Raw genomic sequence first — 23,633 nt, forward strand, 5'->3', positions numbered from 1 at the left:
ACGCCTTCTGAACGCCAATGGCAAGAGAGAAGAGAGAGAGAGATAGAGATAGAGAGATAGAGCGCCACTGAACAAAGAGAGCCACAAGCCAAAAACACATAAAACACGTGCTTTTGTAACGCAGAGCACCCGAACTTGCTGTTGCCCACCAAAAAAACCCTGACCTTTCCCATGAGAATCCGATCGTTTCATTTCGTCGCAGATTAAACGAGATACAAGCACAAAGAGTAGAGAAAAGTACAGCATCCTTCGCAACATCGGTGTATGACGGAGGTTGGTGAGAGAGTAGATGAAGCAAAAAAAAAAAAAAAAAAAAAAAAAAAAAAAAAAAAAAAAGAGAGGCTTTGGCATTTCGGCCGAAGCGTTAAATGAAATGTTACACAGGGTTACACCAAGGCACCCTTAGAAATCAAGAAGTCCATCGAGCTCTTCAAGCTCAATGTTCTCGGGACTACGGTCCCACTCGAGCATGCTGTCAAGTCGCGCCCAGCTTTCAGCCTCGACGTCCCGTTTGAGGTTCAACCCAAACGAAGGTCGTATGGCGGGGCTTGTGACAGAAAATGTCATCAGTGGCAAAGGAGCGACTGGCGAAAGCGTCCTGTGGTGGTGGGAGTTGTAACCTCCAAACAAGTTTTCGTCTCGTGCATGGTTGTTGTAGGGGGTCTCCACAACCGTCTCAACCGGCTTGGATGCCAATAGATGGCCGCTCGCCTTCTTCCTCTGCTGCAGCACGTTGGCCGTCTGCGTGAACTCTTTCTCGTCCTTCTCTAGAGGCGGAGATGCGCCGCGATGATGCCTTGAGCTGTGATGGTGCAATCTTGGCGGCATGCGTGATGACAGTGAGCCCAGGGGTGTCGAGGGCAGCTCATCATCGAAGTCGTCGAACTCTGGCGAGGACAAGTCGATCTCGGGCGATGGGCTCAACTGCCTACGGCGCATGTTATCTTCAGCATCTTCCGAAGCTGACGTGCCACTTGATAACGACGGTGTGATTATGGCGCGCGGAGGCTTGACTATTGGTGGAGTGGCCATGGAAACAGGAGACTCGGCGAATGGTGGGTGCGGGCATGTGGTCAGGTAGAAGTATGTTCTCCTTGGGTGAACAGTCTCCAACTCCTTGGCCAAAGGGCATGGGGTCGAGGCGCTCCAACAGGGGCGCTTGAGGAAGCTCGAAAGCCTCGAAGAGATGATGGCGCATGGATTCGCAGATCTAGAACAATTCAAGTTAGCATATTTACGACATTAGAATTGTTGTGAATGCCAGGCGGGTAAGTATGTGACGTACTGTTGAACTATCCTGAGTTGCAACATCAGGATGGTCGCGAGCTCCTTGACCAAGTGCGGTCGGTTGGCCTGGCTAATAAGCACTCTAATGACAGCCTCGACGATCTCATCATTGACGGTATCCAGGTCGAAAGGTTTGGGTACAACAACAGGGTCGGCATCCGCCATCTCGACAGACCGCGTAGGAGAAGGCGGCGGGGTGTGCTCGGAAGGATCGCGGGAGGCAGCAGGCGTCGGTGTAGGCTGCGAGTGCTGTTTCTTTGCCATCACTGTTGGGCGCGGGCTCTGCGACTCGCTATCATTTGAAGCCTTGCGCTTCTTGCTGCTAGGTATTTGCGCGCGTGCCTGACTGCTTTGGTCTAATGTCGCCGATGCGGGTGCGGACGATGGCGCTGGGCGGCTCGAAGGCGAGGCATTCGCGGATGAGGGAGTCGTGCGGCGCTGTCCATGGTTGCCGCCACTGCCAGGTATAGCGATTCCCAGGCTCGGCAAGCTCAACGATACTTTTCTTGTGTTGTATGCAGGCATATTGTATATTCTGTGAGTGACGAATAGGTCGGGAGAAACCGATGGACAACAGCAAGGCTCAGGGTGATAATAAAAAAATAAAAAAATGAAAAGACCAAGGCACCGTACTAGCAGGCAAGCAAGCTGGAACCGGATATGCTCAATCCTCTTCCTGTTCTTCTTCTTCTTCTACTTCTCTTTCTTTGAAATGCAATGAGGTTGTCAAGAGAGACCCCCAGACAAATCTCATAATCCTACCAGAAAGAAAGGCTTTTCCCCAGAAGATGGAACGAGGAAATAGGGAGGCGCCCGTGTTTGTGTTTCGAAGCTGGGAAGTTCGGGAAGGGGGAATGGGCGGCGGGTCGCACCAGGGGAGCATTCGCAGTGGATCCTTTCTGGAAAAGGGTGTTGACAGGGGTACATTTTTCGTGGTTGATGGCATGGCTTGTCAGCCTGCACTTACCGGACCGGCGCCGCCAGGCTTGTCATTGGCTGATGTTGGCAAGCATCCCAACTTTCCAAGGGATTTTTTTTTTTTTTTTTTCTCTCTCTCATCAAAAAAGCAAGCAAACCTGCACGCACGGTAGAGACTCCGCCTAGATACATTGCACCGGGAAGTAATTACGTCTGAACTCAATGGAACAGCCGAATTAGGGGTTTGCTACTTTCCATTGGGCATGGCTGACGCGCACAAGCAAAAGTCATAATGTGTCCATCAGGAAAAGTAAAAACAAAAAATAAAATAAAAATGTAGAGCGAAAAAGGGGGTTCTTTTTAGATTTGGCTGCTACATCAGAAACTAAAACTAGCCCGTGGGTTCTTTGATAAAGAGCCGGCGAATGGTGTGTGGCTGCACAAGTTCAAGACTTGTTGGCGGCAGACTAGCTCTATCGCCGTCATTTTTCATCATCATCATCGTTGCTGTCGATGAGCGCCACCATCCATCTCGCGGTACTAAGCTGACGTGAACTGAATCGACTCCCTATTGAGCCCGATTTCGATACTGGATGAAAATTGGGTCCTTTCCAAGTGGTCCATTCCATCTCCCGGGCACTCTCGTGGTACCACCCACCCACAAAAGAATCCTTGCTTGGCCCACTCGTGGAAAAGTGAGTGGAGTGCCGAGTCATTCTATAGAACGTTAAGCCCGAAAAAGAAGTGACTAAAAAGAAAAGTCGGGTGGGGGCATGATGCAGCGCAAGGGATGCTATCCCTCGCCCGGTTGTGTCCTACGCAATGATGGCAAATCATGTTGCTGGTGAGGGAATTAAAAAAAAAAAAAAAAAAAAAAAAAAAAAAAAAAAAAGGGAAGAAAGGGGAGGGAGAGCATTGCGATTGCGATTTGCAAGCAATCCCGTACATATATATCAGTGCACTGACCGTCAGTTACTGCATAGTGAGCAATTGTATTGCAAATTAATAACCCAGAAAAATGCACCATGGATCCATGAATTTGTTTCAAAGCTCAGTGGAATGAAGAATATTCAACCCCAAGCTGCTAAGAATGTAGGTAGTCTTGGTACTGTCTTGGTTGCCAAGTTTTCCGGCTCGTTCCTGCAAACCCCCGCCGGCAGAGACATCCGTGACGTTAGTGAATAGACGATTAGTGATGAGGAGGGTTAGGGTATTTTCAGCAGCCTTTCCTGCCTGACGAAAGACAGCTGCAGTAGCTTGCAGGTAGCAGCTGGCTTGCTGGTTGCTGGCTGGATTCGTGTTAGTGACCCTAACCCTGATCAGCTCATGATTTCATTTACTATGTAATGGATTTCAATCGCATCCGACGAACCTCGGTCTACCCCAAATTAAAAGGCGGGGAATCTCCGCGACTCCAAAGCACAACTTCAACTCAACCCATCATGGTGAACAATCTGAAGATGACCAGCCGAATAAAATCCTCCTACATAACCATGCCAACCACCACTGAAAGGAGTATAAAAAGGTTGGCAGGTCTCAATTGGCCCACCTGAGAAGATTAGACTATTGGGTTGTCTTTGGAGCGAGGACGAAAGCCAAGAGGCCAGTATCATCCTCTCTATCAAAAACAATCTCGATATCTGCATCTCGCTTCTTAATACTACCAATCCAACTTCCAACAAACAGCCAGCCACAATGGCCACTGCTCCACCCCCTCTGGCCGGACTCAAGGTCCTCGAGTTCGCAGGCCTAGCTCCAGGACCCTTCGCCGGAATGCTCCTCGCTGACGCCGGCGCGTCGGTCTTACGATTAGATCGCCCTGGCAAAGCCCCCACCGAGGACATGCTGGCGCGCCGGAAGGCTTCCATAGCCGTCGACCTCAAGTCGGCCGGCGGCGTTGCTCTGGTCGCCAAGCTGGCCGCCCACGCGGATGTGCTCATTGATCCTTTTCGCCCTGGCGTGCTCGAGCGCCTGGGCCTCGGCCCAGACGTCCTGCGCGCCGCAAACCCTCGCCTCATATACGCCCGCATGACCGGATTTCGCCGCGACGGCAAGTACGTCGACATGGCTGGTCATGACATCAACTACCTGGCCGTCTCGGGCGCCCTGTCTATGTTGGGACGCAAGGGCGAGAAGCCCACGCCGCCCTGGAACATCCTCGCTGACTTTGCCGGCGGCGGGGCGAATCTGTTTCAGGGGATCCTGCTCGCGCTCGCGGCGAGAGCTGCCAATGGTGGCAAGGGCCAGGTGGTCGAGGCCAACATGGTCGATGGAAGCGCGTATCTGGCAACTTTCCCGCGCATGGCTCTCAAGACAGTCCTGGGCGGCGCCCCGAGGGGGGAGAACCTGCTCGACACTGGCTGCCCATTCTACGACACGTACGAGACGGCCGATACGGGCAACTATATGGCTGTCGGGGCCCTGGAGCCGCAGTTCTTCGCCGCGCTGATGCGTGGGCTGGGGCTGCATGGTCAGGGTTGGGAGGAGAAGCGATACGATAGGGATCTTTGGCCTGAGCTGAGAGATCTGTTCGAGAAGACGTTCAAGTCCCGGACGAGGGCGGAGTGGGAAGCCGTCTTTGATGGGACCGACGCTTGCTGCACTCCCGTGCTCACATTCCCAGAGCTGGAAGAGGGAAGGACGAGCAGCTCAAGGCCTAGGGAGGGCGATCAGCGACCACCTGTAGGCCTGCGAGACACGCCCCTGCTCGCTGTCCATCAAGGCGTGCAGGATCCCGCCACGCAGGGGCAGGGCGCTGGTGTTCCTGGCGGCGGTTACGAGGCAACCCACCTGCGGCCCGGACAAGGCGGCGAGGAAGTGCTGAACCAGTGGCTTGGCTGGGCAAAAGGAAAGGAATTTGAAGCCGTAAACGGTGGGCTTGTTCTCAATGACAAGTCGAAACTCTAGTTTTCCATTCCAGCTGGGACAAGCTACCGACTTTAGTTGTTATAAATATTATCCTCGATGCTTTGTTCTTGACAAAGCATGCCCAATACCGGAATTTCTGCATTTTGATATGTACGGACTCATTCGCTCCCTGCATGCCCAACATCCCGCAGGCACACCTTAGTTTTGCTTGGTGGTTCCATATATATATAGGTTGTGTCGGATGGCCTGCGGGATGGTTTATGCGTAGCCCATCATAGCTTCTACTCGGAAAAGTCAGTCGGGTCGTCTTTATGAAGCAGCTACCAAACGTACTCCGTAGGGATTTGCATCAGTACACGTACACTCCAGTCCAGGTTATTCAGCCTCCCTTCCAATTCCTGTCAGGGACTCGTATTCTCTGGCGAGTTTTGGGTGACAACACAGCTTAGACTGGGCTCGGTGGCGGCGGCGGGTTGGGTGGCGGTGTTGGCGGTGTATCACGCGACTGCTCAGCTAGCAGATGGAAATCATGCTGTACAATAAACATCTTCAAGCAGGTGAGCAAAAAAGAAGATTGTAAACAGTTGTGCAGTGACTGGCTTCACACAGGAACAAGACATCTTAGGAGGGTAGATATCTCTCTTTCTTCGGATCTAAAGGGGGCTTTTCTCTGATTATTTCAACTCCTTGAACCTCTTGCCAACACTATTAATCATCTCCCCTTTTATTTCTCTCTCTCTCTTCCCGTAGCCAATACACGCCTTGAAAGCTACCGAGTGCGATAAGCATGGGCTTTCTTTCTTTCTTTCTTTCTTTTTTTTTTTATTGCTCGCAAGGATAGACTGCCACAAGCGATCCGTACATGTCGTGTCTCGGTCTCAGGGGGGACAACACCAACCAGGAAAATGACGGAGAGAAAGAGAGAGAGAGAATAGAGTAGCCCTGCTTTAATAACCTGTAAGCCACTTTCATCACGCAAAAACAGACCAAGGCCAATCGCAGATGTTTCGCACGCTTGCGTGTATGCAGTGGCCGCGTTCGCATCCCGTTTGGCTTCCCGAGGTTCAATTGGGCTCCTTCACCCATGCATGCAAGTGGAGGGAGGCTCTTTGCAAGGGAGGGATGTAGCCGTAGCCATGTAGCCAAGACAAGGAAAAAAAAAAAAGATTTAAACAAAAAAAAAAAAAAAAAAAAAGATTTTTTATCTATTTATTATTTATCCGCGGCTAACTACATTCAATGTAGTAGTACCAAGTATCTTTAGCGTTACAAACAGCTTTCATGCAGGCCAGCCCAATTAGGTCTGGAACTACGGTGCATTTCGACCGCCCAGGTCCGCCGGAAAGGGTATGCAGTGCTCCGACGGGTCGTTGCTATAAGTTTCTCGCTAATAATGGCGTGGCGGTGAACAAGGTATGGTCACCATCGCGGAGGGTCGCAAAAAAAAAAAAAAAACGCGACCCTCCATGCCTTCACCGTCAATTCCCCGGCGCATTAAGGACCGAAGCGAGCAAAGTATTGGCTTGGTCTTACAACTACATTTTGTATAGTAACGACGACGGAAGTGCTACATTCACATTCAAAGGCCCCCCCCCCCCTCAACTAAAAATTTGTTAATGAAGGAATGTATGCTCGGTTTAGAGTCAGAAACCTGGTATCGAAAAAAGTAGAGGAAAAAGAATTAAAAAAAATCTGATGTAAAGATAACAGACTGGACTGTCTTCAAGACCATCCTGAGAGCGTTGACAGCGGAAGTCGATAAGCATGGCATATTTATCCTCTCCGAATCCTCAACAGACGGACACACTGGCCCAGCTCGGTTCAAATCTCTCGATATTTACTGCACCTGTCCGACAATTTCCTGCGCGCGCGACAAAGACTCCACCATTTGTTGACACTCTTTCCTCCTGCGAATCGTGTAATCGCTCTCCTTGAGCAGATCATCCAGCTGCTCGTTCTTGTACATGCTTGCAAGGAGTTCCGCATGCATGTTTTCTTTCGTGTACCTGTAGATCAAAATACCAGTCAACATGGGCTCGGTGCTTAAATAAGATAGACAGGGGTGACATACTGCACAAGGTTCAGCATAATGGCCTTGGGTACCATGTCGATCATGGTTCTCTTGACAATGTTAAAGTATGAAGCAATCAGAAGCTCTGCAGTGGCAGTTTCAGTCAGTTAATCTTTCAGATAACAAGGGAGCCCAATCCACTTGGGGGAGTTTTTAGACGTACTAATGACCTCGACTTCCATAGCTTCACGCTCTGACAAGTTACCCGAAGCCTTGAGCATGGGTGGCGGCGGCTCCATGGCAGCAGCCTTCTTCTTGTTCTTTCCAGCAAAGAAACTGCCAAAGAAACCGCTGTTGCCGTCCCCAGAGTCTGGGACACCAGGACTGGCGGTCCGTGCAGGCGTGGTAGAGATGGCCTTGCCAGTCTTGGGGTCCACCTGAGTAACGGGCTTAGGATTCATGCGTTCATTTACAATAGCCATGGCCTAATGGGGCAACTATGTCAGTATAGCTCGGAATGTAAAGTAGATGACAGGGTATGCCTTGTCGACTTACGCGGTGACCGTTCAAAAAGTCAGGGTGGCCAGTGTTGATGTAGCACACCTCCATGGCCACCAGATCCTTGACCAACTTCACAGATGGCTCCATGGCCTTCTTGAAAAAGGCCACAACCACCTGATGGAATTTCTCTTTCAGTTGCGGGTACCGCCTGTACAGCTGCTTGGCGAGCAGTTGCGACAGGATTCGCACCAGCTCGTCATAAACAAGAGATATGCACTTAAGGCTGGGTTCCTCCAACCGTGCAATCTGCTTCTTGACGATCTGCTCAAAGGCACCGGTTCCGACAAAGAGCGCAGGCGAAGGACCCGACGAGTTGTAGATGTACGTGCGGATCTCCTGGTCCTTGACCACATCAAAGGGGTCGACGGCCTTGACACCATTGGCGTAGAGCTCATGGAACACAAAACTAATGCGGGCACCTCCAGATAGCTCCTGTCCGGAGATCTCGGTATTGTTACCGTCCAAAACGTCCTTCCACTCTCCGCTGAAGTCTGTAATGACCTTGAGAACAATATTCGTGCTGTCGCCAAGGATCGAGGGGCCCAGAGTCTCGAGTTCCGCGCTGTACTTCTGCAGCGAGCTAGAGATACGCGCTTTGATGTCAGGAAGCGTCTGCTTGATGTGCATCATCAGGATTAGGTTGAGCTTGCGCGCGAGGTATGGAGTACCGCAGTAAGAGCTCTTGTTACGGTATGCCTTGTGGTTGTCGAAAAAGTTCTTCTCGTTTTCCAAAGCAGCCTGAATGGGCTTCTTGTTGTCGATATCACGCTGGCCACGGTTGACCACAGGGACATATCCCAGTCGCAAGGGGATGATGCGACCGGCGAGAATGTCAACGACATCAGTACCCTCGTCCATCAAGTCCACCTTGGTGAGAACACCAATAGTCCTTTGTCCTTCCGGGTCCACCTCCCTAGCCATCTTCAGACCGTCCGAGTTGGCGAGATCGCTGTTTGCAGGGGTGACAGCCAAGATGATAGCATTTGGCTTAGAAATGTATTTCATGACCATCTCCCTGATTTGCTTCTCAATGTCCCGCGGCTGGTCGCCCACAGGCACCTTTGTGAGACCGGGCAAATCGACAAGTGTCAAAGTCAGGACGTTTGGTGAGTAGATCCGCAGGTTGATGGGCTGAGGCGAGATGCCAGCGTTCCGGCCGACCTTGGCTTCCGTCTCCCGTGTGATCTCATCCCTGATCTTGTTAAAGTCATAAAACTTTTGGCCAGTAATGTGGAGGAACTCTCCCCATTCGTCTGCATTGGCATGTTTGTCGGTCCCTCCTGCGATCTCTTCATTGACACCGTTCGACGGGGATGCGGGCCGGTTGTGGAGCTGGAGGACGAGCGGTCTTCGAGTAACAATACCTGAACCACGAGGTAGGCTAAAACAAGGGGTATGGACACACGTCAGACTTCTATAACAGACACAGTCTCGTAGACAGACACAAAAGATGTGGCGCCAATGACTTACAAGTCTCGTCCAACAATGTTTTCCAATACGGAACTCTTTCCACTTGACTGACTGCCCACGACGACGATCTGCGGCAGGTCGATGGGGTTCGTCACTCCGACTGTTGCGAATACATCCTGTAACTTGTTTACAAGCCTGCAAGTATGTGATGTCAGCTATCATTTCAACGGCATATGCTGCTGATTCCATCCGCAAAGTAGGTGGCCTACCGGCGGTGTAAATGCCCCCTAAAGACAGGCCACTGGCAGCATGACAGGGGAACAAGTTGCAAATAATACGTACGTGATCAGTGCAGGGTCCGAGATGCCTCCCGGCGTGCTGAGAGAAGGCTGTTGGGCTGTCATATTGTACAGCTAGCTCAGAATCGGGACCTTGGTACTTGAGCGCAATACGTTGGTTGGGAAGGCGGCGATGTTCAGCGGGTCGTGGAGGATGCGTGCCTCTGATGGCAAGTTGTAAAAGGCGGCAGAGAGCCGGTTTGAGTTTGGTCTACAGTAGAAACCTTTTTTGCTGCGTACGGACGACGATGAGGTAACGGTCGGTGTGCTTGCGCCGCGTGCGTCGAGGGTGATTGCGGCACGGCGTTCTGAACGTTGCCTAGAACCTTGGGCACCGATGAATGCTTATCTGTGCTTTGGTGCAGTGATTATTTGCTCCTGCATGGACAAGTACCTAAGCAGTTGGGAAAATACGAGTCAAGTGAAACAAAAGCTTGTAGAATCTAGTTGTCGCAACCTGGATCTGGGCTGACAAGGTCTGGTCAAGTGAGAGCTCTGCTATATTTGATCCGGACAGTTTAAAGTGACGAACCAGGACTGCTGGCTTGATAGCATAACGCACACTTGCATGGAGGTGCAACGTAGAATGGTAGCCAACTTGTCCCGAAACTCATGCCCCCCATAGTGGGCCTCTGGGTCCCTCAGTCTCATTGATACTGTAAGCCACTGCTGTCAGGTGGCGTCACGTGGCTTTGCCCAATCATTGCAACTGCCAAGGACGTTGGCACCCGACTCTGGGGATTGGGGTCTGCTGATCCCTGTATCTTTAGGGACAGCTGCCTTGAGCTTGGCCTGCAAAAGATATTGATTCAGAACGTCTTCGTCAGCGCATGGCGTGGCTTTCGTTTATATTGCTCCTTGTACAGAACCTCCCTGTCAAGCCTTTCTATATTCTGTATGGTATAAGATAACTTCATAGATGCAAACATCATGGAATTAACCAGCACAAGGCATTCATCATCTTTGGCATGCAACTTGGTCCGAGTGTACCTCACATTATCGAAAGATGCGGATGCAGGTTTATTCAAATACAAGTGGATGTGTCGTTGTCCACACAACCATCTATCTACTGAGTATTGACCCTCTTCCGTCTCCTGTAAACCGTTGTGTAATCTTCCTGTCGTGAACGCCACCAAAGCTACGATAGTGCAAGGTTGTATAAGTTTCGATGGGTTACCAGTGTCTGCTTCTAGTAAAATAAAAATAAAAATAAAAATATCGCTGACCCAAGCAATTTGGCCTGGACGTTGCTCGACAACTCAAAGGCAATAAGATTGCGCCTAAAACTAATTGACGCCTTTCTGCGTCCGAGACAAGTGCTTTCATGGCTGCCAGATATCGCACGAGTCGCCAAAATCGGTCCAATTAACCTCGGCGGCATCCTAAGCCGTTGACCCGTTCGGCGAATGCGACCTCAGGCTATGCTCCGAATTTCCCCATCTGAGAAGTGTCGAACAGTTAGTGACGCGTCAGGGGGTGATTCTCTGGTTTATACAAAGGTTCCCGGGGGTGTCTTACATCTTAATCTTGCCGTCGTCGCCGCATGTGGCGAACATGCATGGATCTTTGGGATTCCAACGAACGGCGTTGCAGCGTGGGTGATGGGCGTGAAGTCGACAAATTAGATGACCTGTAGCCTTATGCCAAATGGATACTTTGCCGTCTAAACCATTAAAGAAAACGGCATTATTGTTAGTACTTATAGCCATATACGAAAACATATCCCATGTGGACAAAATCATGACTTACCCTCACTACCGCTGGCAACGAAGCTCTCATTGGCGCCACCAAATTCGCACCTTATGAGAAAGGCGCCACCAGTACATCCGAGGTATTGTTGCAGCCGCAATCCTCCCGAAAGGAGGTCAAAGAGTTGTACAGCCCCGTCGTTACTGTTTGCCAGGAGCAGTCTTGAATCCTGACTGATGGCAATGGAGCAAGGTCGTGGCTTTACTTCAAATTCGTGTTCGATCTCACGTGTCATGAAGTTGTAGACGTGAATCTTGGACTGTTCGTCCATGGCTACGAGCCAGCGACCATCAGGCGATACGGCAACGTCTTCGGTTCGGTGCTTTTTGGTCCAGGTACAGACTCGCTCGCCGTCCAGATCCCATTGGCACAGAGATCTCTCTCTATCAAAAGAACCAAGAATCACCGACTGTCCATCAGCAGCCCATATGCAGCTGCTTACGGGTTCTTCAAATCGTTCCAGTGCTCGTATCAAGGTGCCAGTCTATAATTAAGGGGTCAGCCTTGAGCCTCTGTAGCATAGTCAATTTCGTCATCGGTCGAAACCTACCCTTGTATCCCAAAATCGTGCAAATCTGTCCCTACCGCAGGTGATAAGCATACTGTCGTCTGGACTCCAAGCTATGTTTCCGACACCTGTATCATGACCTTCGAGCGTGTGCAAAATCTTGGGAGGTGATAGCGACCATATAATGACGGATTCGTCACTTCCAGAGCTTGCCAGCTTTGTGCCGTCGTGCGAGAACTGAATCTGCCAGATCTCGCCCGCGCCACTGCTGAGTTCTTGGATAACCTGAGAGGGGAATTTCTCCCTGTCGCAATAATGGTCGCAATAAAGTGATGGTGACGTTGCACTAGTGTGATAAATACAGTTCAATATCTGGTCCTCTTTAACCTGTGAAAGTAAGACCGCAAGGCGATGCTCTGGCAGCATTACCGACGGTGATATGCAGCCTGACTTGAACGTTAGCGAGGCAACGCCCGAGTATGTATGCACAAGAACTGAGCAGAAACTTACGGGAAAGCTCCGATAGAAGTATATGCCGGGACTCGCCATGCGTTCCATCCCATTCGGCTTTGGCCCTCAGATCCTCTGGTGTCCGGCACATGAGCAAACCCGACAGAAAATGCAACTTCGGCGTATCTTGATATAATGGGGTGAGTTCGTTGCGAAGCACCGCAAGCGCACGTCCCGTCTCTCGCTGCTCTAGGAGCTCGAGGAACTTCTGCTGCCTGAGCCAGAACTGCATCAGAGCTTTATCGGCTCCAGGCGCAAGTATCAAGCCGTTTCCGGACGACACCTTGCCAGTCTTTGACGTTGGCTCCACAGCACTGAATAGTAACCGCTCTGCTTCGGACCAGTCACCATCTAGGACGGCGGTTCGGAACTCGGCGACAGCCCGACTCTCAAGGTGATAGCCGCTGTGCCTGCTGACACTCTCGGCAGCTTCTTGGTAGCCCATTTCAGATAATGCTTGTATCAATATCCTAGTGACTTCTTCTCTGTCATGCCCAAGATAGTCGCCGCTTGGTGGGCGTACGATGTCTCTACCATTATACGAAGAAGTGCTACTGGGGCCAGCCCCGGCCATCATCTTGTGCGTGCCATTTGTAGTCGCCGCTCTGGACTGCAGAGAGCTATTTCCATTGGAAGCTATGCTTGAGGACTGTCCTGGGTTCAAGATCCTACTATCGTCGGCAAGCATACTGTCCCGTCGCATGCGCTTGCCTTGGCGCCGTTGCAAAGCTGATTCGGTAGTAGCTAAGGAGCCTGAGCCCACACCTGCTAACGAGATCGAGCTGACGGCTCGATCCTCGCCCTCTTCGTCACCAGATAAAGAACCTCTGCGTCTCCTCCCAAGGACCTGAGTTTGGAGCGGGGTGGTCGAAGGTGGTTGTGAGGGATCCAATGAATATGGCACGATGGTGTCTTGCTGGGCAGGGTTGCTCGAAGGTGAGAACGTCGACGCCGGCGCGAGTGATAAAAGACCGGTAGCGTTGCTTTCAGCGATTTCGAAGGCGGTTGTAGAGGACAAGGCCCGAGCAGGACCGGAGGACGGTCGTGTCGTAACAGGACTCTCGGAGGCGTCGGGGTATATAGCGTCTGAACGGGACGTTTGGTCTGCCACCTCGGCGATGGGCGTGCGGGGCGATGCTCCCGCAAAGTATTCTACAGAACCGACCTGACCTCGAAGCAAGTGCAGATATGTACGTATATGTCGGATGGTAGAAGCTCAAAGGACGGCCTGCTCGCTGTGGGGTTATCGGGGCGAGGTGGGACGAAACCGGGCTCGCATACAAGATACAAGCCGCTACTGCAGTCTGCGGTTGATCAGAAATTTCTTTGTCGGATGCTAGTCCTTCTACCCAGGCGATTAGTGGCAGCTCTGCAGCTTGTCACGGGGTTCCTGACTCTTCCGATTGTAGGTTTTTTTTGGGATGATTACAGGGAGGCGGTCGAGGGCTCGGCTTGTCGTGTTTGGATGTGGAGTGCCGGGAAAGCATACGTTCATTTGATTGCAGCTTGACTGACTGACTGATTACATGCTGGTGTCCCCGATTCAATTCAAATCAGATTCGATGGCAGTCCAGGTTGAAAGGTTGGCTATTGATGGTGTTCCTGGTAGCAAACTGAAAGCATGATCGTAAAGCCGAGTCTATTGAGTTGAGTAGTATGGAGTTGGTTGGTTAAGATAAGGTCGTTGTCGAAAGCTCACACTAGACTGGGGTTGTTGGGGTTCGGCTTTCGCTCCAGCTAGTATCCATCATAAGGGGATCACTCACGCTTGCACTGGGGGGGGGGGGGGGGCTATTGTAGGTTAGGTACCTGATGGACCCTTTGCAGTACCTGGGCCGCTGTAGCCAAGGCAAACAGGAGGACAAGTACAACCGAATTGGGGCTGTACTTACCTGTACATGGAAGTTAGAGCTTGATTACTCCGTAATGGCATGCTTGACCCACGATTTCGGTGGTTCCACTGCGCACGCGCCGGTGCAAAGTGCAAGTGACGTACTAGCCCTGGCAAAATGTACCTACTTTGTACCTGATGACCAGCTGTACTGGGGCCTGAGGCAACAACGGTTGACTAAAGCTCACTGCAATTGGGAATCATGTTCGCTACCTCCCTTCCCCAAGGTTTTGGATCGATTTTGACATATCCATGTCTTTGACCTGCTTGTACTTGAAGCTGCATGGAACGGTGGGTGACTTTTTTTTTTTTTGGAAATTTTTTTGAAACCGAGGCCTGGACTAGGTGTAGGTAATTTAACTAACTACCTCAATACCTGATAGGATAAACAACTTCGAGGCAAGTTAGGGACCTTACCTACTGTACCTATGTGCTAATTAGCTAGCCTCTAGGTACAGTAGGTGAACCAGTCACCGACAATCTCAGGGGTTCTTTTCTCCACCTCGGTTAGAAACCTAACCTAACATGTAAGCCATTTCTTTTGGGGGGGGGGGGGGGGGGGGGGGGGGGGAGGGGGGCATCTTAGGTTCGCCCTTAGTCTCTCCAGCGATCGGCCAGGTCCTTGAGGGCCAAACACCTTATTTCAAGCCGAAAAGAAACCGGGAGACAAGCATAGACTCAACAATGCTAAATTTCAAGCTCTGTACTCCGTACCAACCTCGGTAGCTAGGTTTTCTATCTCGGGTTATTATTATTTATTATTTATTATTATCTTATTTTATTTTGCCTGAAAATTTCGGGCTTGTTTACTCATCGTAGTTTGTTTGGGTTTTTATCAAGTCTCGGGCGCAAGTGTGTGATCGCTTTCTTCGACGCCACGTCAGTCAGCTGCAAACAATTTATCTTCACAACTCTTCTGCAATCGCACGCCGGTCTTTGGGCTTGATCTGGTTACCGTGTGACGACCTTACGAAACGCTGAATATGTGTCCCACCATCCATGGGCGCCCCAGAACCTGGGCTGGCTTTTGCCTGCGCCCAGGGGTAATCCTAGACTGTACGCACGTTGAGCTCAACCCTGCAGACAAGTGTCTCCTGGTCTCAATTGTTGGTCGGCATTGATCTGGCTGCGAATAGGCGGAGTTGCGAGCGAGTGGCTCAAACGCCCGCGCCATTAGATTGATGCCGTTCAAGATATGGCTTTTTGTTTTGTTTTTGTTTTTGATCAATCGCCTTAGAAATGAAGCGAATCGCTTGTGTCGTTTTTATCCTTTCTCCTCTTGCCACGGCTTGCTGTTGATATCAAATCATCTTTTTATATCATTACCGAACTTTGTCCCATCGGTTCATCTATTGCTCTTGAGATGGAGACACTGTCATTCGAACCAGCAGTTGAGCGGCAGCCCTCTCTGTACAGTGCAAGGGTAGAGCAAAGCCAGACGAGATGCAGACAGCTGGCTGCTGAATTCTTCAAGGACGGTGTGAAAAGGGCACGGGAGCGACACACAAGGTTTGCACTTTGATGATCGAGGGGAAATGTGAACATTCCCTGCGGAATATTATGAGCACTGTCTTATTCTGTTGGCATTTACCTAGACAAGAACTCCTAAACAAGAAACTGGACCTCGCTGCAAACTCGCCGAGCTACTCAAAAAGCCAGTCGCAGCAGCTATGGGTAAGGTCATTTGGATACCAAAGTACCTCATCAACAATGTGGAGAGAAAAAGAAAACAATCCGTCACCTCGTACAGAAAGCAGCTAATGACTGTCGAGAAAATATAAAAAGTCAAATGCTGGCAAGCTGGAAGCACAATATCTTCGCTTTCTCCGCACGCCGAATCGACCAGATGACTATGACACGATCAAGTTGATTGGAAGGGGAGCCTTTGGCGAGGTGAGGTTGGTGCGGCGCAAACAAACAGGCAAAGTATTCGCGCTGAAATCACTGCTAAAGAGCCAAACCATCGCGCAACTCCAAGCGGCAAGAGTGCGTGCAGAGAGGGATATCCTCGCCGAATCCGACAGCCCCTGGGTGGTGAAGCTGTACACGACGTTTCAGGACTCCAATTTTTTGTATATGCTGATGGAGTTCCTACCTGGCGGCGATTTGATGACCATGCTCATCAAATACCAAGTATTTAGCGAAGACATCACCCGCTTTTACATGGCCGAGGTGATCGAGGCCATCGAGGCGGTGCATCGTCTTGGCTTCATCCATCGCGACATCAAGCCAGACAATATACTTCTTGATCGTCACGGTCACATCAAGCTCACAGATTTTGGACTGTCGACGGGGTTTCGCAAGCTGCACGATACCAACTATTACCAGCGACTGCTCAAAGCTCCCGAGTTGCCAAAACCTAGCGAGCATCGCCACCGGGACTCTGTCAACATTGATCAGATCAACATGACGGTTAGCAACAGGGACCAGATCAACGAGTGGAGGCGGTCACGCCGCACCATGGCATTTTCTGCCGTGGGGACGCCGGATTATATAGCACCAGAGCTGGTAATGGGCTTGGGATATTCCTTCTCCATCGACTGGTGGTCTCTCGGCGCCATCATGTACGAGTGCTTGATCGGATGGGCCCCTTTTTGCTCTGAAGATGCCACGGATGCCTACCGCAAAATTGTAAACTGGAGGGATTTCTTGTACTTCCCAGAGGATTTCCAGCTGTCATACAATGCCGAGAATCTCATTCGAAGGTACAGTTTGCTCGTCATAAACTCTAGGATTTTCTTCTTCTTTTTTTTTCACTGGGGCCATACTGATCTTGACTTGCGCATTTTTTTCCTCTGCTAGCCTGATGTGTGAAGCGGAAAATCGCCTCGGCCGCATCGGTGCTGAGGAGATCAAGGCTCACCCGTTCTTTACGGGCGTTGATTTTACTTCACTAAGACGCATACGGGCACCCTTCGAACCGCACTTGTCGTCGGAGACAGACACGGCATATTTTCCATCGGAAGAAGAGCTCGCAAACAATGCAGTCCAGCTGGAGGCAGCAAGGGCTGCGGCTGAGCCGGCCGGCACAACTGATGGCTTCGAGCCGCCAGAAATGACATTGCCATTCATCGGTTATACTTTCAAGCGGTTTGAGAACAACTTCCAGTAGCTTAATTTGGCCACCCAACTGCCACCAAATTTCCTTGGTATTTACACAATGAGTTGCTAGTTGCCTTCTAGGGTTAAACAAACTCATCATCGTCAGCAAAATAAGGGAAACGGAATGAAAAGCGATAACAGGGAAATAATTTGAATACAAATAATCGACTTGCCGGCTTATAAGTGGGCAATGGGGTTATGTGACTTTTCTCAATTGCAGTTTGTTGTTTTTTGTCACAACGGCTGTGAGTAAAAAATGTGAGAGCGCTCGGGGTTAATCGTATATACGTTTTAGGCTACTTGGAGGACCACCCCCACATCTGAGTCCTACTCACCCGTATAATTAATTGTTGATCTGTAACGGATCATGACATGTTTGACTTCTTTCCATCATCCAAACCATAAATTTGATAGTTGCGTCACCGATTAATTTAGAATAGAGCTAGCCAAGTACTGCACTCAACCAGACTGAGTCCAGTGCCCGACTGCCAGAGACAAGGGTTAAATTGTGCTCCAACATCAGCCCCGCATCTCTGCTGGTGTGATCCTCGGCTTCACGACGACAAACAGAAAAATGGCAAGCGGAGGTCCTACGCCAAGATCGCCCTCACTCGAGGTTAAAGACTTGACGTACAGCTTTCCGGACCGGAGCACTGGAATTAGCAACATCAATCTTTCGCTGCCAGCCCGGAGTCGGACCTGCCTCATCGGCGCCAATGGAGCCGGCAAGACGACGTAGGTCTTCCTCCCGAAACCCACATTTCATTTGACCATGAGTCACTGTTGGTCAGATTCAAATCACTTGAAGACGGCGAGAAAAGAAAAAAAAGGAAGGAAGGAAGGAAAGAAGAAGAGAACCCCAACTAACTCACACACCAACAACAGCCTCCTCCGCCTCCTGGCAGGCAAGCGCCTCTCCCCGCGCGGCGCCATCACCGTGGGCGGCGTGGACCCCTTCTCCGAGGGCCTCGAGGGTGTGACGTACCTCGGGCTGGAGTGGGTGCTGAACCCGATCGTGCGCACCGACATTGGCGTCGACGAGCTGCTCCGATCGGTCGGCGGGGACGCGTACCCTGCGCGGCGCGACGAGCTGGTCGAGGTGCTGGACATCGACACGTCGTGGCGCATGCACGCCGTGTCGGACGGCGAGCGGCGTCGCGTGCAGTTGGCCATGGGCCTGGTGCGGCCGTGGACGGTGCTGCTGCTCGACGAGATCACGGTCGACCTCGACGTGCTGTCGCGCTCGGGCTTCCTCGATTGGCTCAAGCGCGAGACCGAGTCCCGCGACGCCACCGTCGTCTACGCCACCCACATACTAGACAACCTGCACGCTTGGCCCACACACCTGGTGCACATGCACCTCGGCACCGTCAAGGAGTGGGGTCCCGCCGCCGACTTCCTCGAGGCCCAGGGCGCCTCCAAGGACGGCAACAGCCAACTCGGTCACCTGGTCTTGGGCTGGCTGAGGGAGGATCTCAAGGACCGCGGGCCGAGGAGCCAGCACAGGAGGGCCCCCGAGGGCAAGTCGTATGGCGCCGGCGGGATCGAGCTCGGCGGATACGGATACGAGCCCAGGGCACCACCCAAGGGCCAGTAAGGTTTCGATTGACGCATGGGACGGAGGATCACAGCTGCGGTGGTTCCGCTGACTCTTTTGTCTTCGTCGGACTGCACTACTTTCTTCCGATTTTTTCCTCTTAGTTTTTTTTTTTCTTTTTCTTTTTTTTGCTTCGTTTTCCTTTCTTTTCTTTTGTTTTCATTGGCGGGAAGGCGTTCAACATCGCACAGGGAGCATTGGCTCATAGGGCTGGTCTTATGACTGATATTTACAATACAGGGAACCCCTCGTCGGGATAGATAAAGGATATGGATGCATCTGGGACGGCGTTGTGGCATTACTTGCGCTTTAACGCGCAGTGCAAGCGTCGTCATTTCAACAAAATGGATAGCCAGACAAGCGCTGTGATGCGCCAAATAATTTGAGAAATTTCTTCAAACCAGAGATCCCAAAGCGAAAAGGCAATGAGTAGACCGAACTTATCCCTATGAGACTTCTTGAGGTTGACTTTGGCTTGCGGCCTGTTGTCCGAGGCTTTTGATGGCCTGGAACAAGAGAGCAGACAAGCCCCCGAGCCCCTGACTTCCCAGGTCGTTCAAAACCCCTAGTCGATACTCCTGCCAAGAGACGTCCAAGCCTCCATCTCGTTTGAGTTGAGCAAGGCTTTGCTGGGAGACGGGCCCAGCGTGCCTTACCAGCAGGGCCGGCTCATTGCTGCTCACGCCACCGGCGTTCAGCTCGGCCTCCTCTAGGCCCCGGAAGAACTCGGCGGACAGAGAGCACAACACTGGGGCACGGCTGATTCCATACATGTTCCTCAGCGCTTTTCTATCCCCACCCTCCTGACTGGCGGCCCAGTCTTCCAGCGTTGCGATGACTTCGTCTTGTAGCATACATCCCCGCGCGTTGTCGCCTTGCTTTTCAAAGGCACGACCGCGCCAGACAAGGTTGCAAATATCCATGAAGAAGCTGTTGAACACCAGTACGTGTTCACGCTCCTGACGGGTGACCTTGCGCCTTTGGCTGGGGCCGGATGTAGCCGTTGCAACTTCAAGGCCACGCTTGTAGCAAGCGAGAACGTTGCAGAGGACGGAGAAAATGACAGGGGAATCGGTGAAGGCCAGATTGTAAATCAGCGATTGGCCGGGAGCTGTGATTTGGATATGCTCCATGAGCTGTGGTCGAGCAAACAGCCTCGCCACCTGGTCGTAAAAGGAAAGAATTGAGACGCATGAAGCTACAGTCGGATTTGACTGGAGTATAGTTGAATTGAGCTGGCCGACATGAGTGACAAGGGCTGCAATAGCCCCTGACGCACCCTTGGTGACGGGCACTCCGGTGTCCCTTGAGAGCATCGAAACGGCCCAGCGCTGAAGTAGAGTATTATAGAAGTCGAGGAGCAAAACTTGGGATTCCGGCGAGCTGCTCGCAATCTTGTTCTCGACAAATGCGAAATGCCTCTTATGCAACTGGCTAAAGGACTGAACCGGGACATGTGTGAGGGTGGCCAGCACAATGTCTATTCTATCCTTACCGTTCCAAACTGGGTATATTTTGCGCATCAACTGGTCATAGACTGGATGGAGTTGCTGAGAGTTCGAGTCTCTTTGGTCAGCTTTCGAGCTTCTGTCTTTCGACTGCGTAAGAATTGAAACATACTTTGGTAGCATCAGCATGGTCCCGAACCACTTCGAGAAGATCAAGCAGTGCACTACCGCCGTCAACAAAAGCACCCTCTTCGGCGTCACTCATGCATGCCTCTAGCCAATCGGCTATACGTGCATCTGCACCGGCATCTGGCCTGAGCAACAAGAGCTTCTGCAGTAAGGGGTCTGCCATGACAGCCACGAGTTGGTTTGGCAGCTCAATCTTTTCTAGGTGCTTGACAAATTGGGAGGCACTGTCAATCTCATCCAGTGTCACTGACTCTTCGTTTGCATGGGAAGTTTGTACAGAAGGTACTAGCCCCCCTTGAGCCCCGAAGCGATGTTTGACACTAAAACCATCTCGAGTGGCGCCATCCGCAAAGTCACGATCTTTGCGCTGGCGCTGATGAGCTATCTGAATCTCTTCAAGGCGTTGGCGCCATTCGGTATCGGGATACTACATGATCATACCAGGTCAGCGCCGTTGGGGCATGATCACGTCCAGAGTCTAGGCTTTAAATCACCTTGAATGGCGATGCTTTGCCCCTGGTCGCATCACCAACGACGACATCAGGGTAGTAGTTCTTATAAACCCTCAGGAGACCCACAAGGGATGGGTCGTGGCCTGTTTGGCGGGACAAGTCAAGACTGCTTTTATATTAGTATAACTTACGATCTTGCAGTTTATCATCTTACATTAACGCATCCAATAGCCAGAGGTACGCACATTGCTTGTATCCTATAAGGTCTGACATGTCTGCGACGTGTCGCCAATGCAAGAACGTGGCATATTTGAGGCCTGCGGATGCCATTAGCCAGAAGTTACTCTCTAGACCGCCGATTCACTGTCTCACCTGACGGTTGCAGTGTCGAGTAGGTTGAAGAGCACTGAGTAGCACTTGGACAGAACCTCTCGGCTTTCGAGGAAGTGATAGACCATTATCAGCCATTTTAACAATAGCGATTGCATAGTCAAGGATGGCTTAAGTTGGCCATGACCCAGCGCTCCCACAATGCTGAGTACTACCTGGTCGGGTACCTTGCCAATGGGGTAGAGATTTCTGACAATTGCACCCAGTGATGCCTGATCCAGATGGTTCGGAGTGGTGATCAGTTCAACTAGAGCCTGGAGCTCATCCGGCAGAGCACCCCTGTCATAAGACAGTGAAGTAAGCCTCTCAACCGTGGGCTTGATTGGCAGACCTCGACGTTTGGCCGGGATCTTGGATGCTGTGGCGTTGGCAATGACGAGATGGGGTGTGTCAGCCTGTCAAATCATGGGACCGAAACTCGAACTCGGCGATGCCCGTATGCAGGGGAAACTGATGTGTTCCCAAACGAGGTCTGTTGTGGACTGGAGTAGGGAAACAGAACTCGGTTGCGGGTCAAAAAGAAACCTACCAGTGATCAGATCTTGTAGCAGTTCCTGGAAGTTCTCATCTCCTTGGTGGTCGTCCATTATGAGGAGGCAGCCGGTGGTGTGGATTTCCTCTTCTGTGTCCGAGAAGTGTACCAATCCACAAGCAACAATATACCCAGGCAATGGCACGCGTCTCTGGCACCAATTTTGATCTAGATATAATGGAGTAAACAAAGGTAGGGTGCAGGCAGTTGTATAACAAACCCGAGAAAAGAATGGGAAAAAGCGAGTGCGTCCTTTCCGGCCGTGAAACTCTCGAGCTTGTTGAAGCAAATGTTTACATCCGGTCGAGTGTGGTTGTTGTAGCAATGCAACCAAAAAAAAAAAAAAAAAAAAAAAAAAAAAAAAAAAAAAAAAAAAAATCAAAAAAAATCACAGGAACGCGATCGCGTCTTGGTAGGAACCCGGTACCTGTGAGCGGTGATTGAGCAAGCCTAAGATTGAGGAACATCAAAGGTCCACCGATTCAAAATTCGCTGGTAACCCAAACCCTCAACCGCTCTCTTGCCTATTCCGATTGTCCTTCCCTTCCTCCAGGTAGGTACCTCACCATGTCTGTCAAGTTCTTTTTATCTGCTTCACTATCCGTCGTATCATGACCACACACTAAAAAATTACGTTGATAATATGTGACAGAAGCACCACGCATGTAATTAATTACTGTACGTATGAACAGATACATAATGGGATGGGTTGGGTAGGTACCTACTTAGGTATTCCAAGGTACCTTAAACCCTTTAACTGCCTCCGAGGTCTACTGTAGGTGGATCCCACTAAATGATGATTGGAGACGACACATTGGCTAATTGAACGTATGTATGTATAGTACATGCCGGTCTGCCTAGATACACCTACCCGTTGTAGATAATTCCTTTACGCTCATCGACACTCGTACAGGCCTCTTGTATGAAATCGCGTAGGCGTGGGGTCGAGACCTAAATCCTCCTGTCCTGCCTGATTGCCAGTCAATTGCTGCCGGCACCCGGGGCATGCCCTGGGTTTATTTTAGCCCCCTTTGTGTGTGCCAGCCACGGCGAGCTCAATTTTTTGGAACTCTATCCACGCATTGCCCATAAGATATTTACGAAGTAATGTCTGGTCCTTGTGTGTAACCCTTCGAGCAACTCCAGTCCCGTCAGTGCAATTTGGCTATGTCGTGTCACCTCACCTCATCCCACCCCACCCACCCACCATCCTCTCGCCAAACACGGAGTTTTTTCCCTTTTTCTTTTTGTCAGCATCAAAATACTACCACCACCCCTCTGGCGAGCGCGCTAAACAGGCAATCAAGGAATACGCGCTTCTGATGCCGATATTAACACCATCTTGCAAGTTTGCCTTTTGAGAAGAGTCATTGCGGCTTGTGCAACCATCCAACTGAAGCTTGGCCAATGAAGGAGCGGCGCTGGCGGTCGAGGATGAGTATTCGTCGTTTCTTTACCATTAGGTACCCCCTACCTACCCAACCTGGATCAGCCAACCCATCTTGACCAGCTGGCTTTGGCGGGAGATCACAGGATTCTTCAAAGCAAATTTTCTACCTTGCTATTTTACCTTTTTTGGCCACTTGTACTTTCAGACCTGAATGAACGGAATGTAGAACATCAATATTCAGGTTTGGGAGTTTCGATGTAGTTGAAGCCCCCTAGCCTAGTGCATTCGGTCCGTCACCGGTCCCTTACCTGGTACCCAAACTCCACTACGGCCCCTATCAGTTCGCAAATTCCAGTGGAGTAGGTTCCCCTACAGCTGATTGGCAAACAAACTGCAAGCCGTTCCAGGCACCTGCTTGGGATCGAATAGGCAGGTACACACCACATACATCAAGCAAAACGGCTCGACCAGGTAGGTCCCTT

General features: G+C 51.0%; 7 protein-coding genes across 7 annotated transcripts; 3 read left to right on the plus strand and 4 right to left on the minus strand.

Moving 5' to 3' along the window:
- Window positions 1-301: 301 nt before the first annotated feature.
- PgNI_01561 (uncharacterized protein) lies at window positions 302-2,069 on the minus strand. The gene is made up of 2 exons (XM_031121632.1): window positions 1,286-2,069; window positions 302-1,210 (listed from the first exon to the last, which is right to left on the minus strand). The coding sequence occupies exons 1-2, from the start codon at window positions 1,810-1,812 to the stop codon at window positions 403-405; spliced, it is 1,335 nt and encodes a 444-aa protein (XP_030987999.1). The 5' UTR covers window positions 1,813-2,069; the 3' UTR covers window positions 302-402.
- Window positions 2,070-3,900: 1,831 nt separating this feature from the next.
- On the plus strand, window positions 3,901-5,112 carry PgNI_01562 (uncharacterized protein; the record flags this gene model as incomplete). The annotated part of the gene is made up of 1 exon (XM_031121633.1): window positions 3,901-5,112. One exon carries the CDS (start codon window positions 3,901-3,903, stop codon window positions 5,110-5,112), a length of 1,212 nt encoding a protein of 403 aa, XP_030987998.1.
- A 1,571-nt stretch (window positions 5,113-6,683) lies between these two features.
- On the minus strand, window positions 6,684-9,953 carry PgNI_01563 (uncharacterized protein). Its single transcript, XM_031121634.1, has 6 exons — window positions 9,398-9,953; window positions 9,116-9,250; window positions 7,640-9,026; window positions 7,308-7,569; window positions 7,145-7,229; window positions 6,684-7,079 (listed from the first exon to the last, which is right to left on the minus strand). The coding sequence occupies exons 1-6, from the start codon at window positions 9,457-9,459 to the stop codon at window positions 6,911-6,913; spliced, it is 2,100 nt and encodes a 699-aa protein (XP_030987997.1). The 5' UTR covers window positions 9,460-9,953; the 3' UTR covers window positions 6,684-6,910.
- Window positions 9,954-10,484: 531 nt separating this feature from the next.
- On the minus strand, window positions 10,485-13,655 carry PgNI_01564 (uncharacterized protein; the record flags this gene model as incomplete). The annotated part of the gene is given in 7 exon segments (XM_031121635.1): window positions 10,485-10,833; window positions 10,912-11,056; window positions 11,143-11,626; window positions 11,693-12,096; window positions 12,161-13,312; window positions 13,326-13,529; window positions 13,556-13,655. The coding sequence occupies 7 exon segments, from the start codon at window positions 13,653-13,655 to the stop codon at window positions 10,776-10,778; spliced, it is 2,547 nt and encodes an 848-aa protein (XP_030988004.1). The 3' UTR covers window positions 10,485-10,775.
- A 1,059-nt stretch (window positions 13,656-14,714) lies between these two features.
- PgNI_01565 (uncharacterized protein) lies at window positions 14,715-17,517 on the plus strand. The gene is made up of 4 exons (XM_031121636.1): window positions 14,715-15,560; window positions 15,647-15,725; window positions 15,837-16,756; window positions 16,854-17,517. Exons 1-4 carry the CDS (start codon window positions 15,415-15,417, stop codon window positions 17,161-17,163), a joined length of 1,455 nt encoding a protein of 484 aa, XP_030988003.1. The 5' UTR covers window positions 14,715-15,414; the 3' UTR covers window positions 17,164-17,517.
- A 19-nt stretch (window positions 17,518-17,536) lies between these two features.
- PgNI_01566 (uncharacterized protein) lies at window positions 17,537-18,942 on the plus strand. The gene is made up of 2 exons (XM_031121637.1): window positions 17,537-17,888; window positions 18,039-18,942. Exons 1-2 carry the CDS (start codon window positions 17,728-17,730, stop codon window positions 18,748-18,750), a joined length of 873 nt encoding a protein of 290 aa, XP_030988002.1. The 5' UTR covers window positions 17,537-17,727; the 3' UTR covers window positions 18,751-18,942.
- Window positions 18,788-22,056, minus strand: PgNI_01567 (uncharacterized protein). Its single transcript, XM_031121638.1, has 6 exons — window positions 21,759-22,056; window positions 21,212-21,587; window positions 21,085-21,156; window positions 20,882-21,005; window positions 20,371-20,814; window positions 18,788-20,300 (listed from the first exon to the last, which is right to left on the minus strand). Exons 1-6 carry the CDS (start codon window positions 21,814-21,816, stop codon window positions 19,197-19,199), a joined length of 2,178 nt encoding a protein of 725 aa, XP_030988001.1. The 5' UTR covers window positions 21,817-22,056; the 3' UTR covers window positions 18,788-19,196.
- Window positions 22,057-23,633: the final 1,577 nt, after the last annotated feature.

The sequence above is a fragment of the Pyricularia grisea genome (assembly GCF_004355905.1).
Source record: "Pyricularia grisea strain NI907 chromosome Unknown Pyricularia_grisea_NI907_Scaffold_1, whole genome shotgun sequence".
Lineage (NCBI taxonomy): Eukaryota > Fungi > Ascomycota > Sordariomycetes > Magnaporthales > Pyriculariaceae > Pyricularia > Pyricularia grisea.

What these genes read in the sequence shown, in the direction of transcription:
- PgNI_01561 (XM_031121632.1), bottom strand. Translation starts at nt 1,812, where the DNA reads ATGCCTGCATACAACACAAGAAAAGTATCGTTGAGCTTGCCGAGCCTG. An exon ending in CAACTCAGGATAGTTCAACA is followed by an intron (nt 1,211 to 1,285) that starts GTACGTCACATA and finishes GAATTGTTCTAG; the next exon opens with ATCTGCGAATCCATGCGCCA.
- PgNI_01563 (XM_031121634.1), bottom strand. Translation starts at nt 9,459, where the DNA reads ATGACAGCCCAACAGCCTTCTCTCAGCACGCCGGGAGGCATCTCGGAC. An exon ending in ACTTTTTGAACGGTCACCGC is followed by an intron (nt 7,570 to 7,639) that starts GTAAGTCGACAA and finishes TTGCCCCATTAG; the next exon opens with GCCATGGCTATTGTAAATGA. An exon ending in TATGGAAGTCGAGGTCATTA is followed by an intron (nt 7,230 to 7,307) that starts GTACGTCTAAAA and finishes CTGCCACTGCAG; the next exon opens with AGCTTCTGATTGCTTCATAC.
- PgNI_01565 (XM_031121636.1), top strand. Translation starts at nt 15,415, where the DNA reads ATGGAGACACTGTCATTCGAACCAGCAGTTGAGCGGCAGCCCTCTCTG. An exon ending in GCACGGGAGCGACACACAAG is followed by an intron (nt 15,561 to 15,646) that starts GTTTGCACTTTG and finishes GCATTTACCTAG; the next exon opens with ACAAGAACTCCTAAACAAGA. An exon ending in GCCGAGAATCTCATTCGAAG is followed by an intron (nt 16,757 to 16,853) that starts GTACAGTTTGCT and finishes TTCCTCTGCTAG; the next exon opens with CCTGATGTGTGAAGCGGAAA.
- PgNI_01566 (XM_031121637.1), top strand. Translation starts at nt 17,728, where the DNA reads ATGGCAAGCGGAGGTCCTACGCCAAGATCGCCCTCACTCGAGGTTAAA. An exon ending in AATGGAGCCGGCAAGACGAC is followed by an intron (nt 17,889 to 18,038) that starts GTAGGTCTTCCT and finishes CACCAACAACAG; the next exon opens with CCTCCTCCGCCTCCTGGCAG.
- PgNI_01567 (XM_031121638.1), bottom strand. Translation starts at nt 21,816, where the DNA reads ATGGACGACCACCAAGGAGATGAGAACTTCCAGGAACTGCTACAAGAT. An exon ending in CTCGACACTGCAACCGTCAG is followed by an intron (nt 21,157 to 21,211) that starts GTGAGACAGTGA and finishes TGGCATCCGCAG; the next exon opens with GCCTCAAATATGCCACGTTC. An exon ending in CCTTATAGGATACAAGCAAT is followed by an intron (nt 21,006 to 21,084) that starts GTGCGTACCTCT and finishes ATATAAAAGCAG; the next exon opens with TCTTGACTTGTCCCGCCAAA.